Below are 25,000 nucleotides of genomic sequence, written 5' to 3'. Positions count from 1 at the left end.
TAGTGTTATATGGCACAAAGAAAAATGAGAGCAAGTTACTGTCCAATATTAGTGCAGTGAATTAATAGAGAAAGGAATTGTGCCAGCAATCACGTGTCTGCAATTTCAAAATTGGTTTATAATGGTACTGGTAATACATTAAAAGCTGTGAAATCTCAGTGCTGAGCATTATATCAACATGCAGTTGTTAAAATGGAAAATGTGAATTTAACTCCTTTATTCCAAAGGAGAAGGAGACAGAAAGCAGGAAACTGTAGGCAGTCAGCTTAACATCTGTCATTTGGGAAGATAGAATCATAGAATTTATCGTATAAAAGAAAGCCATTCAACCCATCACGTTTTTACTGGCTCCCGAAAGAGCTACTCAGCTAGTCTCACATTCCTGCCCTACCTCCATATTCATCTAAATTAATCCCTTTTAAATATATCCAGCTCTCTTTTGAAACCTCCTATGGAATTGACCTCCACCACTTTCCCATGCAGCACGCTGCAAATCCTAATCTCTGAGTAAATACGTTTCGCATCTCACTGCTAGCTTTTGTACTGACAGTCTTGAACTTATGACCCTGAGTGGCTGACAAAACAACTAACGGAAACAGAATATCCTCCTTTACCCTGTCAAAATTGTTCATAATTTTGAACATGTCAATAAGGCCACCTTATTCTCATTAGACCATAGAAGATTAAGGCCAATTTCATTAATTTTTCCTTGTATCTAAAATCCCTCATTCCTGGTATCATTCTAGTAAACCTCCTTTGCACACTCTCTAGGGCTTTAACATCCTTCATTTAATAGGGTGGCCAGAACTGAGCGCAATGCTCCATATGAGTTCTGGACAATGATTTGAAGTAGTGTAGCATCACTTCCTTGCTTTTAGATTCTATGCCTCTATTTATAAACCCAAGGATCCTATAAACTTTCTTAACTGTTTCAACTGACCGGGCCAGGTTCAGAGAATCATTCACATGAACCCTGAGGTCCCTGTGCTCCTGTACTCCCCTCAAAGCTGAACCATTGAGCCTGTATTGTCTCTCCATGTTTCTTCTACCTAAATGCAATACCTCACATTTCTCTGCATTGAAATTCAACTGCCAGGTGTCTTCCCATTTGGCCAACTTGTCAATGTCCCTCTGAAGTCACTCCGTATCATCTCATAATGCATTCTTCTCCCTAGCTTAGTGTCATCTGCAAATTTAGAGGTTTTGTCCTCAACACCCATCTCCAAATCATTTTTATAAATCATAGAAAGCAAGGGTCGCAATACTGATCCCAGAGGAACACCACTTTCAACTCATTTCCAATCTGACAAATGTCCATCTATACCTACCCTCTGTTTCCTATCTTTTAGCCAGTTTATAATCCATGTTGCCGAGGACCCATCAATCCCAAACATTTCTAATTTGCTAACCAATTTACCACATGATACGGTATCAAATGCTTTCTGAAAGTCCAAATATACAGCATCCACTGCACTATCCTCATCATTGCCTGTGCCACCTCATCAAAGAACTCAAAGTTCAAAGTTATTATTAAAGATGTATGGCAGGACGTGTAGAAAAGTTTGTAGTAATTGGTAGAGTCAGCATGACTTTGTGAAAGCAAAATAAGTTGAACTAACTTACTGGAGTTCTTTTTTCAGAAGTATTGTGCTGTGGAGAAAGGGGAGTAAGTGGAAATGCTGTATTTAAATTCCCAGAAGGCATTTGATGGAGTATCAGATCAAACGTTTTTGTGGAAAGTAGAGATTCATGGTTTAATGGGTTAACTGTTGGCATAAGTAGAAGTTTAGTGAGCTAATAGAAACAATGTAGTCATAAATAGATTATTTACTGTAGTGTGCCACAAGGGTCAATGAAGGGGCCTCTTTGTTTATGATTTGTATAGATGATTAGGATGAAGGGACCAAAGGTATTTTGCTGAATTTACTTATGACACAAAAATAATTCGGAAAGTAAATTGCAAAGTGATTGAATGTGTCATCAACAGTGCTGTCAAGCGGCACCTGCCACCAATAACCTGCTCAATGATGCCCAGGTTGGGTTCTTCCAGGGCTACTCAGCTCCTGACCTCATTACAGCCTTGGTTCAAACATGGACAAAAGAGCTGAATTCCAGAGGTGAGGTGAGAGTGACAGCCCTAGACATCAAGGCTACGTTTGACTGGATGTGGCATCAAGGAGCCCTAGCAAAAGTGAAGTCAGGAGAACTCCCCACTGGTTGGAGTCATACCTGGCACATAGGATGGTTGCACCTGTCTGAGGTCAGTCATCTCAACTCCAGGACATCTCTGCAGGAGTTCTTCAGGGTAGTGTCCTCAGCCTAACCATCTTCAGCTGCTTCATCAATGATCTTCCCTTCATCATAAGGTCAGAAGTGGGGATGTTCACTGACGATTGCACAATGTTCAGCACCATTCGCGACAACCCAGGCACTGAAGCAGTCCATGTTCAGCTGTTCTGGACAATATCCACGCTTGGGCTGACAAGTGACAAGTAACATTCGCACAAAACAAATGCCAAGCAATGACCATCTCCAGTAAGCGATAATCTAACCACCACCCTTTGACATTCAATGGCACTACTTTCACTGAATACACCACTATCAACTCGGGGTCACCATTGACCAGAAACTGAACTGGACTTACCACATAAACAATGAACAAAAACAGAAGTTGCTGGAAAAGCTCTGCAGATCTGGCATCATCTGTGAAGAGAAAATCAGAGTTAACGTTTCGAGTCTAGTAACTCTTCCTCAGAACACATAAACACAGTGGCTACAAGATCAGGTCAGAGGCTAGGAATACTGCAGTGGGTAACTCACCTCCTGACTCCTCAAAGTCTGTCCACAATCTACAAGGCACATCTTCCTTTGTGCTAAATATAATGCCAGTCAGCAGAGAATTGCCACCGATTCCCATTGATTCAAGTTTTGCTAGGGCACCTAGATGCCACACTCTGTCGAATGTGGCCTTGATGTCAAGGGCTGTCACTCTTACCTTACCTCTGGAAATCAGCTCCTTTGTCCATATTTGAACCAAGGGTGCCATTAGTGATCAGGCGATTATAGAATAATTTATCTCTTCTACTATTGAAGCTTTTTGCTTACTTTTAAAGAACAAATGCCTCCACTATTGGCAGTGTAGATGTTGCAAAAGTGGAGCTTGTGATATAGAGATGCTAGTTGCTCATGTAAATGGTATGAGTTTTTATATCTTAAATAATCCAATTCTGTCTAATATCTGAACTATACCACAGGAGATAAACTGGGTACATCTGACCTTGTCTTATCTGTTTTCAGGCGCACCTTCAAAGGTTTGCCATGTTCTCAATCAATGAATCAGTCATAGAATCCCTACACTGTGGAAACAGGCCATTCGTTCCAACAAGTCCGCACCATCCCTCCAAAGAGTATCCCACCCAGACCCATTCCCCTACACCTGCATTTCCCCATGTCTAACCCACCTAACCTAAACATCCCTGGACACTATGGGCAATTTAGCATGGCCAGTCCACCTACCCTGTACATCTTTGGACTGTGGGAGGAAATGTGAGCACCCGGAGGAAACCCACGCAGACACTGGGAGAATGTGCAAACTCCACACACAGTCGCCCAAGGCTGGAAGCGAACCTGGGCCCCTGGCGCTGTGAGGCAGCCATGCTAACCACTGAGTCACCGTGCTGCCCCCTATCTTTGAAAGATACAGATGACTGAACCACATGTATGAGTCTTTTAGATATGCACCTCTTTGAGCCTTTTAAAGGCAGATCAGGAAGCTCTTGATAAATATTGTTAATTACAAACCATTAGATTGCTTTATTTTACAACAATTGAGCAGTAGCATGAAACAGACTCATGTGGTTCTATTAGTATAACTTTGTTCATGTACTAACATAGAACAAACATTGTTAATTGTGTGTCATTTGTCTTTCACTATGTTTGGGTGGTGAGCGTTAATTGTGAATTCACCTGTACCCATTCACATAGGAATAGGTTGAAAGAGGTGCTGTTGCTTGGAGGTGAATATTAAGTTCCCTGGGTCTCTGTAAATAATAGATTGTAAGTGTACATAGACTAGCTTCCAGTCCATTCTTCATCGCTTGCCTATTTAATTGCAACACACTACTATGTTTCTCCTTTCTGCCATCTGCTTTCCCTGTTTTAACCTTCTGATTTAGTGAATAGATGGTCTTACATTTTTTTAGAAAATAATTTGTTGTATGTATTTTTAAATCTCTTCACAGTCAGAGGAGAGGGCCTGATCAGACCTCCCCGTTAAGCACAGCCAAAGACAACAGTTATGTTCATCAACCAGTGAAACAGGTTAATTAGTTGCTGGCAGTTTATAGTTTTTGAGAAACGGATTCAATGCCTAGACTATTAGCATTTGTTTTTATATTCATTATTGCTATTTTCTAACTTGTGTGAATGCACTTTGCCTCAAAGACCCAATGTTTAAATATAATTATTTTTGCTACAGGAAGGATTTGGGCAAATAGTCATAAATCCCAAAACAGAGCACATCATCTCTGAATACCTGCTCCTGCCCTGATCAGTAAGCCCTCACTTGTGTACTCATTGCTTGTGCTACAGTGCAAGTTATAATATTTAAGGAGGGCCAACATTAAAAACTGCTGTGGAATTCAGTGACCAATGAGCAAAGCATCATCAACACATTCGAGTGAACTTGAGTATAATCCATTTTTACTCTCTCTCATCAGTGACCTTGCCCCCATCATTAGGTCAGGAGTGGGGATGTTTGTTGATGATTGTACAATGTTCAGTACCATTCATGACTGCACAGATAGTAAAACAGTCTATATGCAGCAAGATGTGTACAGAATGGGCTGTACGTGGCAAGTGACATGTGCCACACAAGTACCAGGTAATGGCCATCTCCAACATGAGAAATTGTAACTATCATTCAATGGCATTACCATCAGTGAATTCTCCATTATCAACATCCTGGCTGTTACTATTGACTTGAAACAACTGGACAAGCTATGTGAATACTGAAGCTATAACAGCAGGTCAGAATTTCCGATTCTCATTTCCTGACTCCCAAGGTCTCTGCCGTCTACCAGGCACATGTCAGAGCTGTGATGAAGTACTCCCCATTTAGCAATAAGAATGCAGCTTCAACAATGTTTGAGAAGCTACACAGGACATAACTTAAATTAACCCTGTTTGCACCCTCCACCAACCATACACAATATCAGAAGTTTATAGCTTCTCAAGGTACACTGCAACAACTTAGTAAGACTCCTTCAGCAACACCTCCATCTAGAAGGACAAGGGGGCAATTGCATGGGACCATCACCATCTATAAATTCCCCTCCAAGCTATACAGTATCCCAACTCGGAACTATCTCACCATTCTTTCATTTCCATTGGATCAAGATCCTGGAACTCCCTTTCTAACAGCACTTTGGGTGCACCATATGGATTGTGGTGGCTCAAGGAGACTGCTTGTTCCTACCTTCTTTAGCCCCATAGAGATGGACAGTCAATGCTGCCAGCAACACATTATGAAAGAATCTTAGAAAAATTTCTTCCCCACTTAATCTGGCTGTAGGATTTGCTAGTCCCAATATTCAATGGTTCCTCCCATTTTCCAGCAAAGGAAAGCTTTTAGAAGTGAGATAACTTTAGCCCAAATGGGACAGGCTGTTTTAGAACTGCCGAATGTCAGAAAAGGGATTAGAAAAGTGGAAGTTTCACATCTCTGTGACATTGAGATATACAGTAATGTAAAATGGGAAGTTCTTCACAATATAGTTTAATACTGATGGAGACCAGGAAGTAGGTGTTGAGCCAATTTGTGGGAAGGTTTCATAATGGAAATTGAGGAAGAAAAAGCCACTTAATTGAGGTGGAGATGCTGTAGTTACCATCTGGCAATTAATACAATTCAAGAGGGGTTTTATTTAACTGTATGCATATTGATTGATTTTTCATTGAGAGTTCAGTATCATCTGAACTTTCTAAACTGTTTACTTCACTCATGGTGTTCTGTTTATTTATTATGCACGACTTTCATGATCATTAACGTGTGTTTTTGGTTTTCTTCCTCCATCCCTTTTCTTCCATGTTACTGTTACAGCTCCAACTTCTATGAATATAGATTTTGCAAACTTTGCATTTGGAAGTTGTCATACTTCTGATAATTTTGGGGCTTTCTCCTCAGCAAGTCTGCCACCTTTCCAGTCCAACTGTGCAGGTAGTGGTGGGTTTAACTGGCCAACTTTGCTTTCAGAAATAGTGAGGTGTTTTGTTTGTAACTTTGTGTATGTTGGAACAAGATAGCTCATATGGGTTCAGTCAGTCCAAACATCATCGGTTCTCATTTTCAATCCATTTTATATTTGTAAAAATAAAAAATGTTAATAATCTGTCTATCAACACCCTAAAAGACTATCAGTACAAAAGGGGAAAATATCTTTTCCTATTTCAAATGTTGTAAATTATTCACATTTTCTGTTTTGTATTTCTGATTTCTAACATTTGCAGATTTCCTCTTATTGCATTTTATTTTCACCATTTGTATGCATTCTATCAAGTGCAGAGGATTTGAATTCGTGTATACCTCCTAAAATGAAGGGGCTTAGGAAGAAAATAAAGATCTGGAAAGTGCAGCAACTGCATTTATTATCATCATTTTAATGTAGTAAAATGCTCCTTAATGCTTGATAGGAGCTACATCAAACAACATTTGAAATTTAGCCTCATAAAGCGATCAGATGACTAAAAATCAGAGGAATTTTCAGTTTAAGGCAGTGTTTCAAAACCTGAAATATTTGCATTGCAGATGTTAAATTTCACAGTGACACTATTGAAGAATGCAAGGTTTTAAGGTGTATTGAAAAGCTGACTATTGTGCATTTAATGCATAAATGTTGTGGTCAGTGTCCAATTAATGATTACAAATTAAGTAGTAATGAACATGACTATCGATCACTTATAAATTTCACAGTCAGCAATATAGAGATTGGAACATACACATTTTGAACTAAGATGTCATAAGCCAATTTTTTTTTAAATTAGTGTTTAAAATATTTGACATTGAGATATGCAGCAGTGTAAAATGGGAAGTTCTCATCGATTCATTGATTTCCATAAGAGAGCCTGTGGGAGAGCAGGAATCTGAGCATTACAACCTCTGGATTTTCACTTTTAATTGCACATCTGTGCATACCAGAAGTTGCTTTCAATTCCACAGAATAATGATGGCAAACAGTTTAACTGTCATTACAAGTACAAAGTCTGGGTCAATGCAGTTACAGGCAAGATGGCATAGATTCAAATTTAGAAAGACTAGGGTTGAAAAGACCAGATTTAATTTAATTTTGCCAAAGGTAAAACGGGCTGCCTCGGGAGTGGATTGTATTTAGGACAAGTTGGATGAATGTAATGCTGTTTTCTAATCACGTATGCTCTTTTTCTGTTTCACACACCAACAGTTCATTTCCTACTTGTTGCTTAGCAATACAGATTGTGTGAATTTCAATGACTGTAAAATATGGAAGTACCTCAAAGGACTTTGGAATTTTGAAATAAGAAGAGATGGTTTGAAAGCATAATACAATGTTTTTAAGCTGTTGATAAGTAACATCACCATCTCTTCATTCTGAGAACATGTTTATTTGGATTGACGCAACCTAGAATGCAGCACTTGAAGCTTGGCCTATATATTGCCATTCATTTGGTCTTGTGTCTGTAATTCACTTCTGTATTTCATTTCTCTTCTTCTGTTTCTTTGTTGGTTTCCCCTCCATATCTCCTGCTTTCCAGTCTTCAGAACTCTATCATCAGGCAGCAGTTTTGGTGACTTTGCCTCTGCTTTTCCTCTCCCAGCCACCCACAGTAAGTGCTATTTCAGTGTAGGAACCTTGGCTTCAATGTCTCTTTTTGTGCTCAGTTCAGTCTTGATACCATTCTACCTTTTCTCTCGTATTATTATTTTATCCTTTATTCCTTACTATATTTAAAGTACAATAAAGTCCTAAAATTCTTGTGTCTATTTTGGCCATTAGAAAATTAGAAAACCTACGATTCCTTTAACAGTTCTTCGGTTTCCTTTTTTAAAAATGTTTTCAGCACAAGTGCACTAACTAATTTTTTAAAACGTTGTTTAGTGCATTTTTAAAGGAATAAACCACTGAGGGATATTTTCTCTCAGCAAGCCTGTTTAGGACAAAGCATTTTACCAGTTTAGGCACTTACTGTCAACATCAAGTGCTCCCATGTCAGGTTAGAAATGAACATACAAATTAGGAGCAGAAGTCGGCCACCAGGTCCCTTGAGCCTACTCTACCATTGAGTACGGTCATGGACGATCTGGTTGCTCCATGTTCCCGCCTACTCCCAATAACTTTTCATCCTCTCACTTATCAAGAATTGGTCTACCTCTGCCTTAAAAATATTCAAAGTCACTGCTTCCACCTCCTTTTGAGGAAACGAATTCCAAAGATTCACAAAACTGTGATGAAAACTTTCTTTTTTGAAAGTGAAGATCTAAGTACAGCTTAAATATTTCCTACTCAAGCAATAAGTTTGAGTCCAACTTTCTCCTCACTGTTCTGGTATCTTTCTACCTCTTACCTCAAATCCATGGCCATTGATTATGGACCCTTCTAATAGTGAAAAAAGTGCCCCTCATAATCTTATACCTCTCTATCAGGTCCCCCTTTTAACCTACACTGCTCTAAGGAAAATAACCCCAGACTATCCAGTCTTTCCTCCTAGCTCAGACCTTCTAGCCAGGCAGCATTCTGGTAAATCGCCTCTGTGCCCTCTCTAGTACAATCCCTTCTTCCTGTATCATGTTAACCAGAGCTGCACTCAGTGCTCCAATTGTGGTCTAACCAACGACTCATACAGTTCCAGCATAACCTCCTTACTCGTATACAACCATGCCTCGGCTAATAAAGACAGGTTTCTCATATGCCTTGTTGACCATCATATCTACTCATCCAGCTACCTTCAGGGATCTGTGGATAGACACACCAAGGTCTCTCTGATCTTATAGTGCCATTTATAGTGTAATCCCTTGCCCTGTTAGCCCTCATCAATTGCACTCCCTTACATTTGTCCAGGTTGACTTCCTCAAAGAACTCCAATAAATCAGTAAAATATGATTTGCCATTCATAAAACCATTTTGACTTTGCCTGATTATGTTCAAATTTTCAAAGGGTCCTGCCATAATAGCTTTTAAGCTAATTGGCCTGTAGTTTCCTTTCTGTCGTCTCCTGTTTCTGAATAAAAGAATTACATTTGCTAATTTCCAATCTAATAGAACCTTCCCCAAATCTAGGGAGTTTTGGAAAATTAAAAGCAATGCATAACTATCTCACTAGCCACCGCTTTTAAAACCCTGGGATGAAACCCGTCAGGACCCAGAGACTTATCAACCACAGCTCCAACAATTAGCACAGTACCTCTTTGGTGATTGTAATTTTCTTAAATTCCCCCCTTTCTTCAATTTTCCAATTTACAGCTGTTTCTGGAATGTTACTTTTAACCTCTGTAGTGAAGACTAATGCAAATTATCTGTTCAATTCATCTGCCATGGCCTTATTTTCCATTATTAATCCCCAGGCTCTCATTCATTAGGTCCATTGGTCACTGTGGTAACTGTTTTAAAATACGCACAGAAACACGTTTTTTTACATTTTTAGCTAGTTCTGTCTCATACTGTAATGGTCTTCTTTGTTCTTTCTATTTTCTTGTGATCCATCTTTACAGTTTTTTTTCATCTAAGCTTGATACTATCTTTAACTCTTATCAGTTAACCACAGATAGTGGGCCCTCCCTTTGGAATTTTTCTCTCTCGTTGGAATGTCCCCTTAAAGGGCTACTATAGCATCTGTATTAACCTATCCCTTAACCTGTTAGCCTTCAACAATTCATCAGTGTTGATTTTTTTCTTTTGTGTTCTGAATCCCACACAGATATTCTTGCATGCAGTTTCCATTTTTAAAATGTACTGTGAGTAAGATTCACACAGTCCAAACTGACATTGTCCCAGTTGAAATAGAATTGGACTCTCATAACCAACAGGGTAAAGGCATTTTAGAAAGCAAATAATATGGGCAGGTTTAAATGTATGTGAAGGATAGTGCTGTGTTATACCATCCAGTTTCCAATTGCTTGAGGATTTATTTCATAGAAAAGCTATTTTTTGTATGTATCTATGCCATTGGAAGAAGCAGCACTTCAAAGCAAGTCTCGGTTTTCACATTTCAAACTTGCATATTCATGGTGAACTATTCATTAATCCTTTTAGTCTTTCTATGTCCCACATCATTCAGTAACGAGCAAAGGCAGTCTTAGTATGGACATCTACACAGACTTATTAATTTACATTTTCCTTTTTTTCCCCCCAAGTGAACTATCTTCATTGACCAGTTATTGCTGCCCCTTCAGTTTGAGCAATATGGTGCATCAAGTGGCTGGACCTCTGCCATTGTGTTTTGAGCCATTGTTTTGACATTTCTAAAAGTAGTGTTGTATAAAAATGAAATAGAACCTGAAAAATTAAGATGCAGTACAGTGATATTGACTGCTTTATAATGCAGTGATCTGTTGTTTCAAGTAGACTCCCCCCAACTCCCCAAAAAAGAACTGCTTAAAAACGGCTTCTTAGCACTTTCAGCATGCAATTAAACAAACGCCCAAGTGCTTCTTTATAAACTATTATTTCAAGATTGTAAAATGAGCAATAAAATCCTTACATTCCTTTCCCCAACCTCTCTCAGCATGTGCAAACCTGGACTTTGTTTTTTTGCACAATGATTAGAAATCACATACTCTGTTTTGGCTAGGAATGGATATCAGGTCATATTAAAAATGTTTTTTATTGTAAAACAAAATGAACTGGAGGAATTGAACATAAGTTATCATGATCCAGACACATATACATAATAAGATTCTAAAGTGATAAAGACATGCTGTTATCTTGTTATGCCAATCAGATGAGAGAATTAGCTCAGTGTGGCTTCTCCTTCCATTCTTGGGTCAATTGGTAAAATAGAAGCTTTCTCTCATGAGTTTTGAATCACTAGAGTTTTCGATGCTCACATGTATCTAAGTGCTTTCTATCTGAAGTAAATAACTGACACAATACCAGTAATGCCAAGTTTGCAGGTTAAGGCATTTATACAGGATTTTAAACCATGTTTATCTATTTAGACAATATTGTTACTGATTTATTTTCCCTTGTGCAGAAAATAATGAGTACAAGGTATTTTCTACTTGAATTTATGTAAGTGGAGCTGTTAGCCTGAGTGAATAATGCTTAATTTTGAGTAGATTTTTAAAAAATTGACATGCTAACATTCAGAAAGGAACTTTCTATTAATTGTTGTGAAGTAAGTGGAGGAACTCCAAATGTATTGGGTTTCAGTGCCCTAGCAAATATGCCAAGGAACCAAGTAAATTCTGAACCCCAGCACTCAATTTCACAGGAAAGAATTGTTTGGGATTTACCATTCTGATAAGAGCTAAACGAGATATTTTTGAGTTTGGGTTGTTGACTGGGAATAATAGTACAGTGGTCATGTTACTGGTCGAGCAATCCAGGAACTTGTCCCACTAATCCAGAATTACGTGTTCAAAATTCACCATGGCTGCTCGGTAATTTAAATCCAGTTAACTAAGTAACTCGGAATCTTCAAGAAAAACCAGCATCATTAATGGTGACTTTGTTAACAACCAGATGGTTGTAGAAATCCATCTCTTTTACTGATGCTCTTTAGGGTAGGAAATCTGCTGTTTTCACTTGGTCTAACCTATATGTGACTCCAGACCCTGGGCAATATGGTTGACTCCTTGAAATGACCAAGGAAGTCATTCATGTGAAGAATATAGAGCCATTAGAATTAGAAGGAGGAGTAGGACAAATGGCTCCTTGTGCTTTCTGTGCCATTCGTGAAAGATCATGGCTGAAGCTGCCATCAACCCTCGTTTCCCTCCTGATCCTCATTTCCCACAAGAGTCAAAAAAATCTCCCAACCTCAGTCTGAACTATGCTTAAAAACTGAACATCCAAAGTCTCTGGGGTAGAGAATTTCAATCAACAATCTTGAGTAAAGAAATGTTTCATTATCTTTGGCTTAAGTGGGCGACCTCTTTACCTTGAGACTGAAACCTCCAGTTCCAGACTCTTAACTCAAGTAGAAGTCTTCCCTGACAAGCTTTCTTACAATTGTTTTGTTCAGTGAGATCGCCTCTCATCTAATATTCAATTCAAATACTGATTCCATTTTAAGTGGCATTTTTAGGTTAAAACTCCTGTTTGAAAATTGAGGATGCAATTTAAAGAGCATTATCAGTGGATATATACTTTTCAAATGTGTCTTAGTCATATGTTTAGATTATAAATATATTTTGTTGCCAATTATCAAGTTTTGGTTGCTTGTATTTGTAACTTATTACTGCAAGATTATCCTCTGTGCTGAACGCCAATGTTTCTCCGAATCCTTTTTTTCTCATAACAGGTGGATCCTCTGCATCAACAAATGCTAATTTTGCAAATTTTGATAACTTCCCAAAATCTTCTAGTGCTGACTTTGGAGTTTTCTGTTCCTCTGGGAATGACACAACTGTAAACAAAGCACATGCTGTTACTCAGGATAAATATGCAGCCCTTGCTGATCTGGATAATGTTTTCAGCAATAGTACCTCTACACAAGGTAACGCCACTGGTACATTACTCAGCCGCATTAAGATAATTTACTTTGCAATATGAATGGGTAATAAAGACCTGTTGTCACTCAAACAATGATAATATATATTTGAGCATCATCAGGCCTTTATTATTTACACCAAGTGACTTTCTGGCATGTGTAAGCTTGAGTGATGAGCATTGTTGTAACACTGAACTGTTTTGTGAAGATAGGGAGGCATTATTGGTTAGCCTTTGATCTCTCTAACATTTACACACATTCACTTTGCAGTAACAGTAGTAAGAATCTCTGACTGATCTGAGGCCCCCTGTCCAATTGAAATCATTGAAGTACTTTAGATTTTTTCTAAGTCCTGTAACTTAGTAATACATCACCAGGGTATACTCTGAGTCGTCTTTTCTCCTAAGCCTATCACAAATTGGTTTGGCTTAGTTTTGTTTTCAGTTTTGATGAGATTTAGCAATAACTGTTAGTGAGTTGCTTACCTCTTACAATTAGAGCATTGAACAGTACAGCACAGGGACAGGCCCTTCAGCCCACCATGTCTGTGCCAGTTATGATATTCTAAACTAAGACCATCTTCCTGCACATAGTCTGCATCCCTGTATTCCCTGCTTGTTCATGTGTCTGTCTAAATGCCAATTAAACTTTGCTATTGTATCTACTTTTACCACCTCCCCTGGCAACATGTTCTAGATACCTATTACTCTCTGTAAAACAAAAGCTTTCTTGATCATTTCTTTAAAACTTTCCCCTTTCATCTTAAACCTGTGCCTCCCAAAGTCTTTGACATTTCCACCCTGAGAAAGAGAGTCTAACTATCCACCCTGTCCATGCCTGTCAAAGTTTTATATACTGCTGCCGGGTTGCCCCTCAGCCTCCCATTCTCTAGCAAAAACAACACAAGTTTGTCCAACCTCTTTTTATAAACCTCTTTTATACACTCCAACCCAGACAACGTCCTGTAATCAACCTCTCTACAACCTTCCTATAGTGCAGCAACCAGAGGTGCACAAAGTACTGCAAATGTGGCCTGACCAAAGTCTTAAACGGTTGCAATGTGACTTGTCTATTTATACACACAATGCCCTGATCGATGAAAGCAAGCATGTCATATTCAGCCTTTACTACTTTATCCACATGTGTTGCCACTTTCACGGAGCAATGGATTTAGACCCCAAGATCCCTGTATATATCAATGCTTGTAAGGGTCTGGCCATTGAGAGGATACTTTACTCTTGAGTTTAACTGCCCAAAATGCATCACCTCACACTTGCCTGGATTGCACTCCATCCACCATTTCCCTGCCCAACTTTCCATCTGATCTGTATCCTGCTGCATTCTTCAATATCTTTCCTCACTATCCATAGCTCCACAAATTTTTGTATCATCTGTAAACTTACCAATCAGACCACCTACATTTTCATCCAGATCATTTATTTATATATTACAAACAACAGAGGTTCCAGCACTGACCCTTGTGGAACACCACTGGTCACAGATCTCCAGTCAGAAAAATACCCTCCACGGTTATCCTCTGTCATCTGTGGCCACACCCATTTTGAATTTGATTTGCCAACTCACCATAGATTCCATGCAATTTGATCTTCTGGACCAGCCTACCATGAGGGACCTTGTCAAATGCTCTAGTAAAGTCCATGTAAACAATATCTACTGCCTTATCCTCATCAATCATCTTCGTCATTTCTTCAATAACCTCAATCAAGTTTGTGAGACAAGACCCTTCCCCGCAAAAAGCCATGCTGATAATCCCTAATAAATCCATTCTTCTCCAAATGCATGTTAAATTCTATCTCTAAGAATCTTCTCAATAATTTCTCTACTGTTGATGTTACGGTTCACTGGCCTATAATTTCCTGGAATATCCCCATTGCCTTTCTTGAACAAAGAAACAACATTGGATATTCTCCAGTCTTCTTGGACCTCACCTGTGGCTAAAGAGGACGCAAAGATTTCTGTCAAGACCTCAGCACTCTCCTCCCTTGTCTCCCTGTGTATCCTGGGATAGATCCCTGGGGCCTTATCTACCATAATGTTTTTCAAGGCATCCAGCACCACCGTCTTAATATCAACATGCCTAAGAATATCAACATACCCCTCGTTAAGCTTACTGTTATGGATATCTTTCTCCTTAGTGAATAGCAATCTTAAGTACTCATTGAAGATGTCACCCACTTGCTCTTACTCCACACACAAATTCTCTCCTTTGTCCTCGAGGGGACCTACCCTTTCCCTAGATACCTTCTTGGTCCTAATATATATATAAAACACCTTGGGATTCTCCTTAATCCTACTTGCCAAAGAAATTTCAAGGCTCCCTGTAGCTCTCCTAATTTCTTGTTTAAGTTCTTTTCTTCCTTTATACTTCTTTGCTTCCTTTATACTTCTCAAGGGCCCAATTGATTTCTATTTCATGAACCTTAAATATGCTTCCTTTTTGATTTTAATTAAGCTTGTCTCTCTTGTCATCTAAGATTCCCGAATCTTGCCATCCTTATCTTTCATCCTCTCAGGAACGTGCTGGTCCATGAACACTGGTCAGCTGGGTTTTAAAAACCTCCTACAGGCCCCTTCCTTCGTTCGGCTACCTACATATTGTTTCAAGAAACCCTCTTTACATCCCTGTCATTCATGCCTGAAGCATCTAAACCCTGGAATGTTGAGCTGCCAGTCCTGCCCTTCTCTCAACCAGGTTTCTGTAATAGATACAACATCTACTAATCCAGGCTCTAAGCTCATCTGCCTTATCTGTTATACTCCTTGCATTAAAACGAATACACTTCAGACCACTAGTCCCACCGTGTTTATTAAAGTAGTCCTGTCTGTTCTTCCTACTAGACTTACTTGATTTAGCCCCTCTCTTCTCTTCAAACACTCCACTTGGTGACCTCCTGCCGCTAGTTTAAACCCTCCCTAATGCCACAAGCAAACCTCCCTGTGACGATATTGGTGTCCCTCTTGTACAGATCCCATCTGCCCTAGAAGAGATCCCAATGATCCAGATACCTGAATCCCTCCCTCCTATACTATCTCTTCAGCCACACATTCAACTGTATTTTCCTATTTCTAGCCTCACTAGCACATGCCACAGGGAGTATTCCCAAGATTACAACCCTAGAAGCCCTGCTTTTCAACTTCATACCTAACTCCCTAAATTCTCTTTGCAGAACTTCATCTCTCTTTCTGCTTATGTCGTTTGTACCAAGACGGGCCATGACTGCTATCTGCTCACCCTCCCCCTTCAGAATACCCTGTGCATGCTCAGAGACATCATTGAACCTGGCACCAGCGAGGCAATACCCCATTCTGGGGTCTCACTTGTGACCGTAGAAATGCCAATCTGTGCCCCATTACTATAGAGACCCTTATCATCTGTGCTTGCCTACACTTCAACCTTCCCTGCTGCACAACAGAGCCAATCATGGTGGCACTGATATGGCTGTTGCTATCATTTGCCCCTGATGTGCCAAACACATCCCCTGCCCCCACCCCACTGTTTAGTGATCACAATTCAACAGTATGGTTAACTAAAAACCTTTCAACTATTCATTTTCTTTCTTAATTAGTTCTTTAGTATCAAAGTATTCACAAAAGCTAATCCTTAATAATCACATCATTTTGCGCTTCAAAAATACTCTCTTGCAGGCTGCATAATCTTTTTGAATTATTTCTGTTTTTCCTCCAATATATAGGTGGAAGTAGTCAACTGACTAATTTCAGCTCAACAACTGTTGGATCTTCTGTGATGACTGCCAATCAGTCAAGCTCCTCAGCAAACAAGTATGCAGCACTAGCAGAATTAGATAATGTCTTTAGCTCTCCGTCAACCACTAGTAATGTATCTAGCACAAGCAGGTAAAGTGCAATGCCTACTTGGCACTTTAGAACATAGATTTTCTAAACTCAAAACAGAAATGCTACATGCAGCACAGTTATAGTCTTGGAAATGGCACTCAAGTCTCCAGGATGAAAATCTGATCCTGTGAATCGTCCTACAAGTCAGAAAATTCAGCCACGATTCACTGGATAAGGTTTCTCTCCTTTCTCTCCAGGACTGTACTGTTCTTTTTAAGTGGATTTGGAGATTAAAAGGATATTTCAATATCGAATGTATTTAATCGTTATGATTATTAAGAGTATTTCAGGAGAGCCAAAACTGTCAATTCCACATTTTGTTACAGCTGTGCAAAAGTTTGCAATATATTGTCTTTTTATTTTAAAACGCTGTTGTGCTGTAGTGTAGACATGTAGGTAGAGTCCTCCTTGTTCTTTGAAAGAAGTTCCACCTTTGCAAAAAAAAATGTAAGCTGATACTGTCACCTAAATGGGGAAAGGGAGCAGAGGTAGGTTAGGTTATCAGGTGGCATATGGCTACAATCCGTTCAAGACTGTATTTTCTTTGGCCATACGGGACTGTATTTTCTTGGCTTCAGGGACTGACATCTTGTATTTCACATTGGGTAGCATGGTGGCTCAGTGGTTAGTACAGCTACCTCACAGCACCAGGGACCCGAGTTTGATTACACCCTCGGGTGACTCTGTGTGGAGTTTGCACATTCTCCCCGTGTCTGTGTGGGTTTCCGCCAGGTGCTCCGGTTTCCCCTCACTGTCTAAAGATGTGCAAGTTAAGTGGATTGGTCACACTAAATAACCCATAGTGTTCGGGGATGTGTAGGTGAGGTGCGTTAGCCATGGGAAATGCAGATTTAGAGGGATAGGGTTGGGGCACGTGTCTGGGTGGGGATGCTCTTCGGAGGGTCGGTGTGGATGTGTTGGGCTGAATGGCCTGTTTCCATACTGTAGGGATTCTGTGGATTATTGCTGTTAAATGGTGCACATTCTCCAGATGTTAGAAATGGTGCTTCTTATTACTGGAAAGAATGTTTAGTTTATATCCCAGTTCTCGCCTTCCTAAAGAGGTGTGCACCTAACTGGAAATTCTTCAAGTTGCTGTGTGAGACTTTATCCTGCAGCTGAGTTACAAGATCTTATCTAGCTGTAAAATTGAGAGTTTGATCAATGCCAAAGATGGGAGATCTAAAAATTGGGTTTTACTCCATATGGAATTAAGAGGTTTTTTTTTGTCTGGGCCTTAGAGTTTGCTTCTGGACATTGTGCAGCTACAGAAGACAGGGTGTTCGTAGCTATCAGTTACTGGAAAGGCGAATGGTATTGAACATCATTTTTAAAACAGGAACCTGCATTACCAGAGACAGAAGATGAAGGGAAACCTCTTAATCTTTAATAAGTATGTGGATAAGCATGTGAAATGTCTTAACATTCAAGGGCCAAGTGCTGGAAAATGTGATGAGTGTAGATCGGTTGGTGCAGATTTAGGGTCGTAAAGTCATACAGCACGAAAACAGAGCCCTCAGTCCAACAAGTCCATGCTGACCATAATCCCAGACTACACTAGTCCCACCTGCCTGCTCTTGGCCCATATCCCTCCAAATATTTCTTATTCATGTACTTATTCAAATGTCTTTTAAATATTATAACTGTTGCCACATCTGTCACTTCCTCTGGAAGTTCATTCCACACAAGAACCACTCTGTTGTGAAAAAGTTGCCCCTCATGTCGTCTTTAAATTATGTACCTGAGCCCCTAGGTCTCTCTATTCTACAAAACTACCCAAGGCCCTACTTTTAACTGTAGAAGTCCTGCCCTTGTTTGTTTTACTAAAATGCAATACCTCGCATTTATCCAAATTAAACTGCATTTGCCACTCCTCAGCCCATTGGCCCAATTAATCAAGGTTAACTTAGATAACATTCTTTACTGTCTGCTATACCACCAATTTTAGAGTCACCCGCAAACTTACTAACCATGCTTTCTACACTCTCACCGAAATCATTTATATAAATGACAAACAGCAGTGGACCTAGTACAAATCCCTGCAGAACACTGCTGGTTCCTGGCCTCCAGTCCAAGGAAACAATTGTCCACCACAACCCTGTCTTCTACCATCTGGTTGCTCTCTTGCTGTTAATGTACTGGTAGAAACTTTTTGGATTATCCTTAATCTTCTCTGCCGAGGGTATCCCATACCCCTCTTTTCGTTCCTGTTCTCCCTCTAGGACTTGATGGGCCGAAGGGCCTCTTCTGTGCTGTAGGACTCTCTTGCTGTCCCTGTGACTCTACTAGACCAGCTGAGGTAGTCCTCAGTGGATTGACAACAGGCAAAGCAAAGCAAATCTAAAAATCTATTATCTATTTCTAGAGTTGTAAAAGTTCCAACAAAATAGTGAAAAGACTAAGAAGGTTGTGGGAAATTTCTTCTCTATCATTGTTCTTTCATGGGCTGTGTGTGTCATGCCAAGGGCAGTATTCATTGTCCTTAAAAATGAATCGCTTGTTCGGCATTTCAGACAGCAATTTTGGGGCTGTGGGTCCAGAGTCATACATAAGCCAAACCAGGTCAGGATGGCAAATTTCCTTCCCTAAAGGATGTTGGTGAACCAGATGGGTTTTAAAAACAATCAATCATGGTTGTCTTGGTCATCATTACTGAGACTGATTTTATGTTCCAAATTTATTAATTAAATTTGAATCCCCCCGCAACAACTGCAACTAGTATTATTCTCCCCTCTTTCTTCGTCTCCCCATTCACAGGAGGGTTGAACAAATGAGGAATATCTCATCACCAGCTCTCTTTATTTCCCCCTTCCAGTTTTAGTTTTATCTTTCATGACACATGCAGTTTCTTAGCAGAGAAATCGGTAAACAGCATACAGGAAACTGTAAATTCTGTGATGTGATGTGTTTAGATTGCACGCTAAGAGCTCATCTTGTGGCTGTTCCTTTCCCGTTTATTTCATTGTAACTGATTTAAGTACTTCATATTTCTCCTTGACGTTTTGTGTCCATGCGACCAGATAAGCCTGAGAGATCACAATTATCTATTTCCAAGAAATAAATTTCAATTGTTTGTTACATCAGCAAATGGAAAACTGATTCAAGTGCCATAATGTCCATTTGAGGATGTTATAAATGTTCAATGAAGCAGCATAAGCTAAAGGATACCATCTCATTGTACAAAGAAAACTTCAGTTTTTTATGGTTCCTTAAATTGGAAATTCATTCATGAATATCTTCAAAATGTTGCTGTGAAAATTTTTCTTCTTTTGATGTTCCACAATCACTTGCCCTTGGAAACCATTAGAATAATAGAATGTTAAAACCAGACAAAAACTGGGTCAGTGCTGTTTCTGTTTTGAAGTTAGTAACATTCTGGTCTGAAAACAGAACTATGTTCAGTACTCTGGAGTACAAAATTTCAGTTCATTTGGTCAAATATTTATAGAGCATTAAACCACAGGGTAACTTTTTTCAAAGACGTGTGTACAATTTGTGTGTGCTGTGTGCAGTGATAGATTTAATTAATGTGAAATGTTATTTTGTTTCCATTTGGTAAGACTCCACACATCATTCAGGTAAGGAAAGAAACGCAACAAAAAAAAAAATCAGGTGGCTGCCTGCCTCTTCCAGAGAATTCATTCCAGAACTACATGATCTTCACTTGCTGCATCAGTAAAACATCCAACCTCTCCCTTTTGCTGCATCATCTCCCACTGTTATGATCAACTATGTCATGGGGTGGATTTCTCTATGAGTGAAGTGAGCAGCAGAGAGCCTCTTAAACCACTTCTTATGACAAAATCCTCTTCACTAGCTTGTTTGCATGATTCTATATATGTTCCCTTTGTTGTATGCTGTTTGCAGTTTTAATGTTCAACATCTGGTTCAGAAAGCCATTCCAATGGTAAACTTATAATTGCGAGCTTCAAAGATTCAAACTAAGTTAATTTTAAATGAAAGGCCTTTGTAGCTGCAAGAGGACGAACCACTGAATAACCTGATTTTCAAAGACACTTGCATAGGAGACTGTCAAGCAAACCTTGAAAATTGGTGGTCTAGTGGACAGTGCAGAAGTACAACGGCATCTTGATCAGATGGGCCAATGAGCTGAGGAGTGGCAGATGGAGTTTAATTTAGATAAATGTGAGGTGTTGCATTTTTGTAAGGTAAATCAGGTCATAACTTATACAATTAATTATAGGGCCCTAGGAAGTGTTGTCAAACAAAACGACCTGGGGGTGCAGGTGCATAGTTCCTTATAAGTATAGTTGTGGGTAAACAGGGTAGTGAAGAAGGTGTTTGGCATGCTTGCCTTCATTGGTCGGTGCATTGAGTGTAGGAGTTGGAATGTCATGTTAGGTGAGGCCACTTCTGGAATACTGCGTTCGGTTCTAGTCTCCCTGCTAGCCGAAAGATGTACTGATTTACAAGGACATTGTTGGCATTGGAGGGTTTGAGCTATAGGGAGAGGTTGGGGCTATTTTCCTGGAGCATTGGAGGCTGAGGGGTGATCTTGTTAAGGTTTATGATATCATGAGGGGCATAGCTAGGGTGAATAGCCAAGGTGTTTTTCCTAGGGTGTGGGAATCCAAAACTAGAGGGCATAGGTTTAAGGTGAGAAGGGAAAAATTTAAAAAGGACCTGAAGGGTAACTTTTTCACGCAGAGTGTGGGACGAGTATGGAACAAGCTACCAGAGGTAGTGGTGGAGGCAGGTATAATTACAATATTTAAAAGTCATCAGAATGGGTACATGAATAGGAAGAGTTTAGAGCGATATGGGCCAAATGCTGGCAAATAGGACTAAGTCAAATTGAGATGTCTGGTTGGCTTGGATTAATTGGATCGAAGGATCTGTTTCCATGCTGTATGGTTCCATAATTTGCAAAGAAGCTAGCTGCTAATCAGAACTACTTTGGATAATTGGAATCCTGAACCTTAATAATATGAGCATGCCATTCCTACTGGTTTGTTTTTATTTTGAATTGAAGCAAACTAGAAGTGCAACTCTGTTTGATGCTGCATTTGTAGTCCAAATGCTAGGATAATAGTTAACAGGGTTCAGCATCACAATGTCAGGGATTCTGTCCATTTGTACAGTGAATGCAACCTTTAGTAATCCAATCAAGCCTATAAATCGGGAAGAAATCTTGCGCCAAGGTACTCCAATAAGGGAGACATAACCAGGTTCACCAATCTGTGGAGTGCATTGACCCCTGAATCAAGGGAGCCCGAAACTTAAGGTCTTTTGCCTTTCTTGTAAGGGAAGAAGTTGCTGAAAGAACAGATTATCAGAAAAAGCAAAAGTGCGCTGAATTGGTGGGAAGTTTTTTGGCATGCTTGGCAATTGGTTGGGTCGTAGGAAAAATGGATAGGAGTATGGGTTGTGAGGGAGTTTGGCACAAAGAGCCCCAAATAAATGGATGCAGGTTCAGTGAATGAGAAACGAAGTAGCAGATGGAGTATAAAGTAGGGAAGTGTGATCATGATATGCTGCCCTCTTTTTTTTTTCCTAGACCCAGTTCTTAGCCAACTGAGCTCTTTGCCTCTTCCTGGGCCCTTCCAAACATGCAGCCCCCAGAGATCACAGTTGTCAGAGTCAATGTCCACCATCTTCATATCTTGTTTGCAGGAGTCTCTGTTGTGGGAAATAGAATTATCATCACTTTTTTGTGCCCTTGGGTTCAGCCTCAATCTGGACATTTGTTATCCATCCAGACATCATTGACGGCTTGCCTTAGATGAGGGCATGCAATCTTTTGATTTTTATTTTGGTATCACATTACGGACAAAAAGGGCAAGGTTCTGATTATGTTCAGTAATTCCCCACACTCTATATATTTAAGCAACAATTAATTTTTGCCCAAAAAAGAGATCTGTAAATATGAATCAGAGATAGTAGGAACTGCAGATGCTGGAGAATCCGAGACAACAAGGTGCAGGGCTGGATGAACACCGCAGGCTCCATCCCCGCCTCTTCGACCTGTTTGTTTCCTCTCCACCTATCCTCTCCTCTATCCCTCTTCTATCCGCCTCCCACTCTCTCCCTATTTATTTCAAAACCCCCTTCCCCTCCCCCTTTTCTGATGAAGGGTCTAGGCCCGAAACGTCAGCCTCTCTGCTCCTATGATGCTGCTTGGCCTGCTGTGTTCATCCAGCCCTGCACCTTGTTGTCTCTGTAAATATGAGCTGAGTATAATTTATTTCGGATGTGCATTTGGCTTAAAGCAGCATTTTGCTAGAACAAAAATGACCTCGTGTGGATCATTTAAAAATAGATGCAAAGAAACAATAATGATAAGAATTTAATTCAAACAATTTCCTAGGTTCTGATGGTTTGTGACATCTGCTCAATTAGGATCAGATATGCAAACAAAATTAATTTTCTATTTTTAACAGCCTGCCAATGATGAATGCATTGAGATCAATTAAAAACTGCTCACAGGCATCTTTAGTATCCATAATACTTGTCTCAACTACCAGGAGACTCCAGTCTGTGATAGAGCTGTGTTTAAACGTTCATGTATTCCACAGCTGATGCCACTGTAGGGGGCAATGTGAAGTATAAATAAATGGAACACAATTTACAGTGCAGAAACAGACCATTTAGCCCTAACTACAGCACTTCATACGAGTCTCTTCCCACTAGTGTTCCTCGAAAACTGTCAGCAAAAGAATACTTTGCTTTCCTCACATACTTTTTGAATGAAAGTTTTGCATAATTACCAGATCCTCTTATTTGGATCAATTTTTTTTTTGGTGTTTTCCCAATGGCCTCTAATTTTTTTGTTTTTTTTCCAATGAGGACCCCTTGCATTCAAGTGCACTGATCCGTATAAACAGAGCCTGCCTGTGCTCTGACGTATTCATATTTTTAAGTTGTTTAAATCAAATCCTTTTACTGTCTATTGAGCCCACTAAAATATTGCATGTTTAATAGTTCTATCTATTCCAGTGTTACAGGCAGGGGGTTTCTCTCCTTCCTAAAGATCATAAGGGACTGAGTCATCACAGCTCTTCACAAAACCGAATGTACAGCCTCTGGTCGAAATGAACTGGAGATGACACAGGAAGGGGGCAGTCTTTATAGACACAGTAAGTGAAGATCTCACAGATCTGACCTGAAACCTCTTAAAGGAACAGGTATATCTGATTTTTCCCAGTTACGTACCTCTCTTCACCTGTGGTATATGGAGTCTAAACTTCTTTCAAAATTGCTTGCTGCACCTGAAGATGACTAATGAATCTTCAAATTTTATATGGCAATTAGGTGCTATCACTTGATCAGTTGTAACCATGGAATTGCATGTAAATTGCTCTGTGTTGCCCAACTGCCCCATTATCGAGTAATTTCATGTCCGGATATTGCTAATCCTCATCAAATGGTTGAATGAAAATAGGAAAAGGCTTTTGTGGAAAATGGCAATTTTGGTGGAATTTGGTTCTAGCCTTACTGTTTGTTATTTCTTGAAACTGTTATAAAGATTGCTTTCTCCTGCAGTGTGTTTGGGACAGTACAAAGTGCTACAGCAGTACAGACTCATCCTGGAGCCAGCACTACACCTGCAGCATTTGGAGGTAAGCCATTTGTTTTGCAGAATTTATTCATTAATCATCAAAAGTCTTAATTTTGCTACTAAACACTAACTCTTTCCACTTTTGCATTTGAGAAATTGAAAAAATATGTTAGTAAGAAGTAGGTCTGACACTTGTCATTGAGCACTGAACTTGTTTTCATTTGTTCCCATGAGATGAATTCTTGATATCTGAGAATTACTGATGGCATCCCAACCCAGAAGAAAGAAGAGAAGCCAGTATATTAAGTTTTACCCCAATTTCCCTCCTGCTTTCACCCTTTTAAGAGTCTTCTTGCCATAACTCCTGGAGATTGGAAAGTGGTTTCATACTGTGAACAATCACAAATAAAAATGAAAATCAAAAGACAGGTTATAGAGCATTTTGTCTTGCCATACTGTTTCCACTACCATCTTTACTTTCCGTATGATATTATGGCTTGGCTATAAGGCACGACATGAACAGGAACTGTACTGCATTTGGCTTTCTCCAGATCACAATAATATAATTCTCAATCTATAAATTTGCAATCAGTCTTCCATTACCTAAGTTTAATGTGTATGTATATTTTATAAAATGGGGAAAATGAAACGTTTGCAGTTAGAGCTGGCAAAAATGACTCAGTTGGTAAAAATATGAATAGCTTGGTTTATAAAACACATGATTTGACCTCAGCTAGAATGTCATGTTAAATTCTGGGCATTTCACTGCAGGAACAATGTGAAGCTTTCGAGTCTGCTGAAAGGATTTATGGCTATGGTTCCACAGATAAGGGACTTCTGTTATATGTTGAGAATCTGAGTTGATAGAGGTGATAGGATCCAGAATGTGCTGCCTGAAAGAATTGTCGCAGCAAATTCAAC

The 25,000-nt window shown here is 39.6% G+C and overlaps 1 protein-coding gene across 5 annotated transcripts; it reads left to right on the top strand.

Annotated features, from left to right (window-relative positions):
* The first annotated feature begins 3,602 nt into the window (after positions 1 to 3,602).
* agfg1a (ArfGAP with FG repeats 1a) lies at positions 3,603 to 24,213 on the top strand. Of its 5 annotated transcripts, none has more exons than XM_048593287.1 (5): positions 3,603 to 4,320; positions 6,101 to 6,220; positions 12,496 to 12,690; positions 16,398 to 16,560; positions 24,064 to 24,213. In XM_048593287.1, exons 2-5 carry the CDS (start codon positions 6,112 to 6,114, stop codon positions 24,188 to 24,190), a joined length of 594 nt encoding a protein of 197 aa, XP_048449244.1. In that variant the 5' UTR covers positions 3,603 to 4,320; positions 6,101 to 6,111; the 3' UTR covers positions 24,191 to 24,213. The 5 variants fall into 5 exon arrangements, 3 of the variants coding, with proteins under 3 accessions (XP_048449244.1, XP_048449246.1, XP_048449245.1); XR_007261386.1 differs by adding an exon at positions 23,518 to 23,657 and having other exon boundaries at positions 3,613 to 6,217; positions 24,064 to 24,159; XR_007261387.1 differs by adding an exon at positions 23,518 to 23,657 and having other exon boundaries at positions 3,615 to 6,217; positions 16,398 to 16,485; positions 24,064 to 24,159.
* The last annotated feature ends 787 nt before the right edge of the window (positions 24,214 to 25,000 follow it).

The sequence above is a fragment of the Rhincodon typus genome, unplaced genomic scaffold, assembly GCF_021869965.1.
Source record: "Rhincodon typus isolate 14 unplaced genomic scaffold, sRhiTyp1.1 hic_rhity00002613, whole genome shotgun sequence".
NCBI classification, from domain to species: domain Eukaryota; kingdom Metazoa; phylum Chordata; class Chondrichthyes; order Orectolobiformes; family Rhincodontidae; genus Rhincodon; species Rhincodon typus.
Note: the sequence above shows the minus strand (reverse complement) of the source record. Positions and strands in the feature narration are given on the sequence as shown.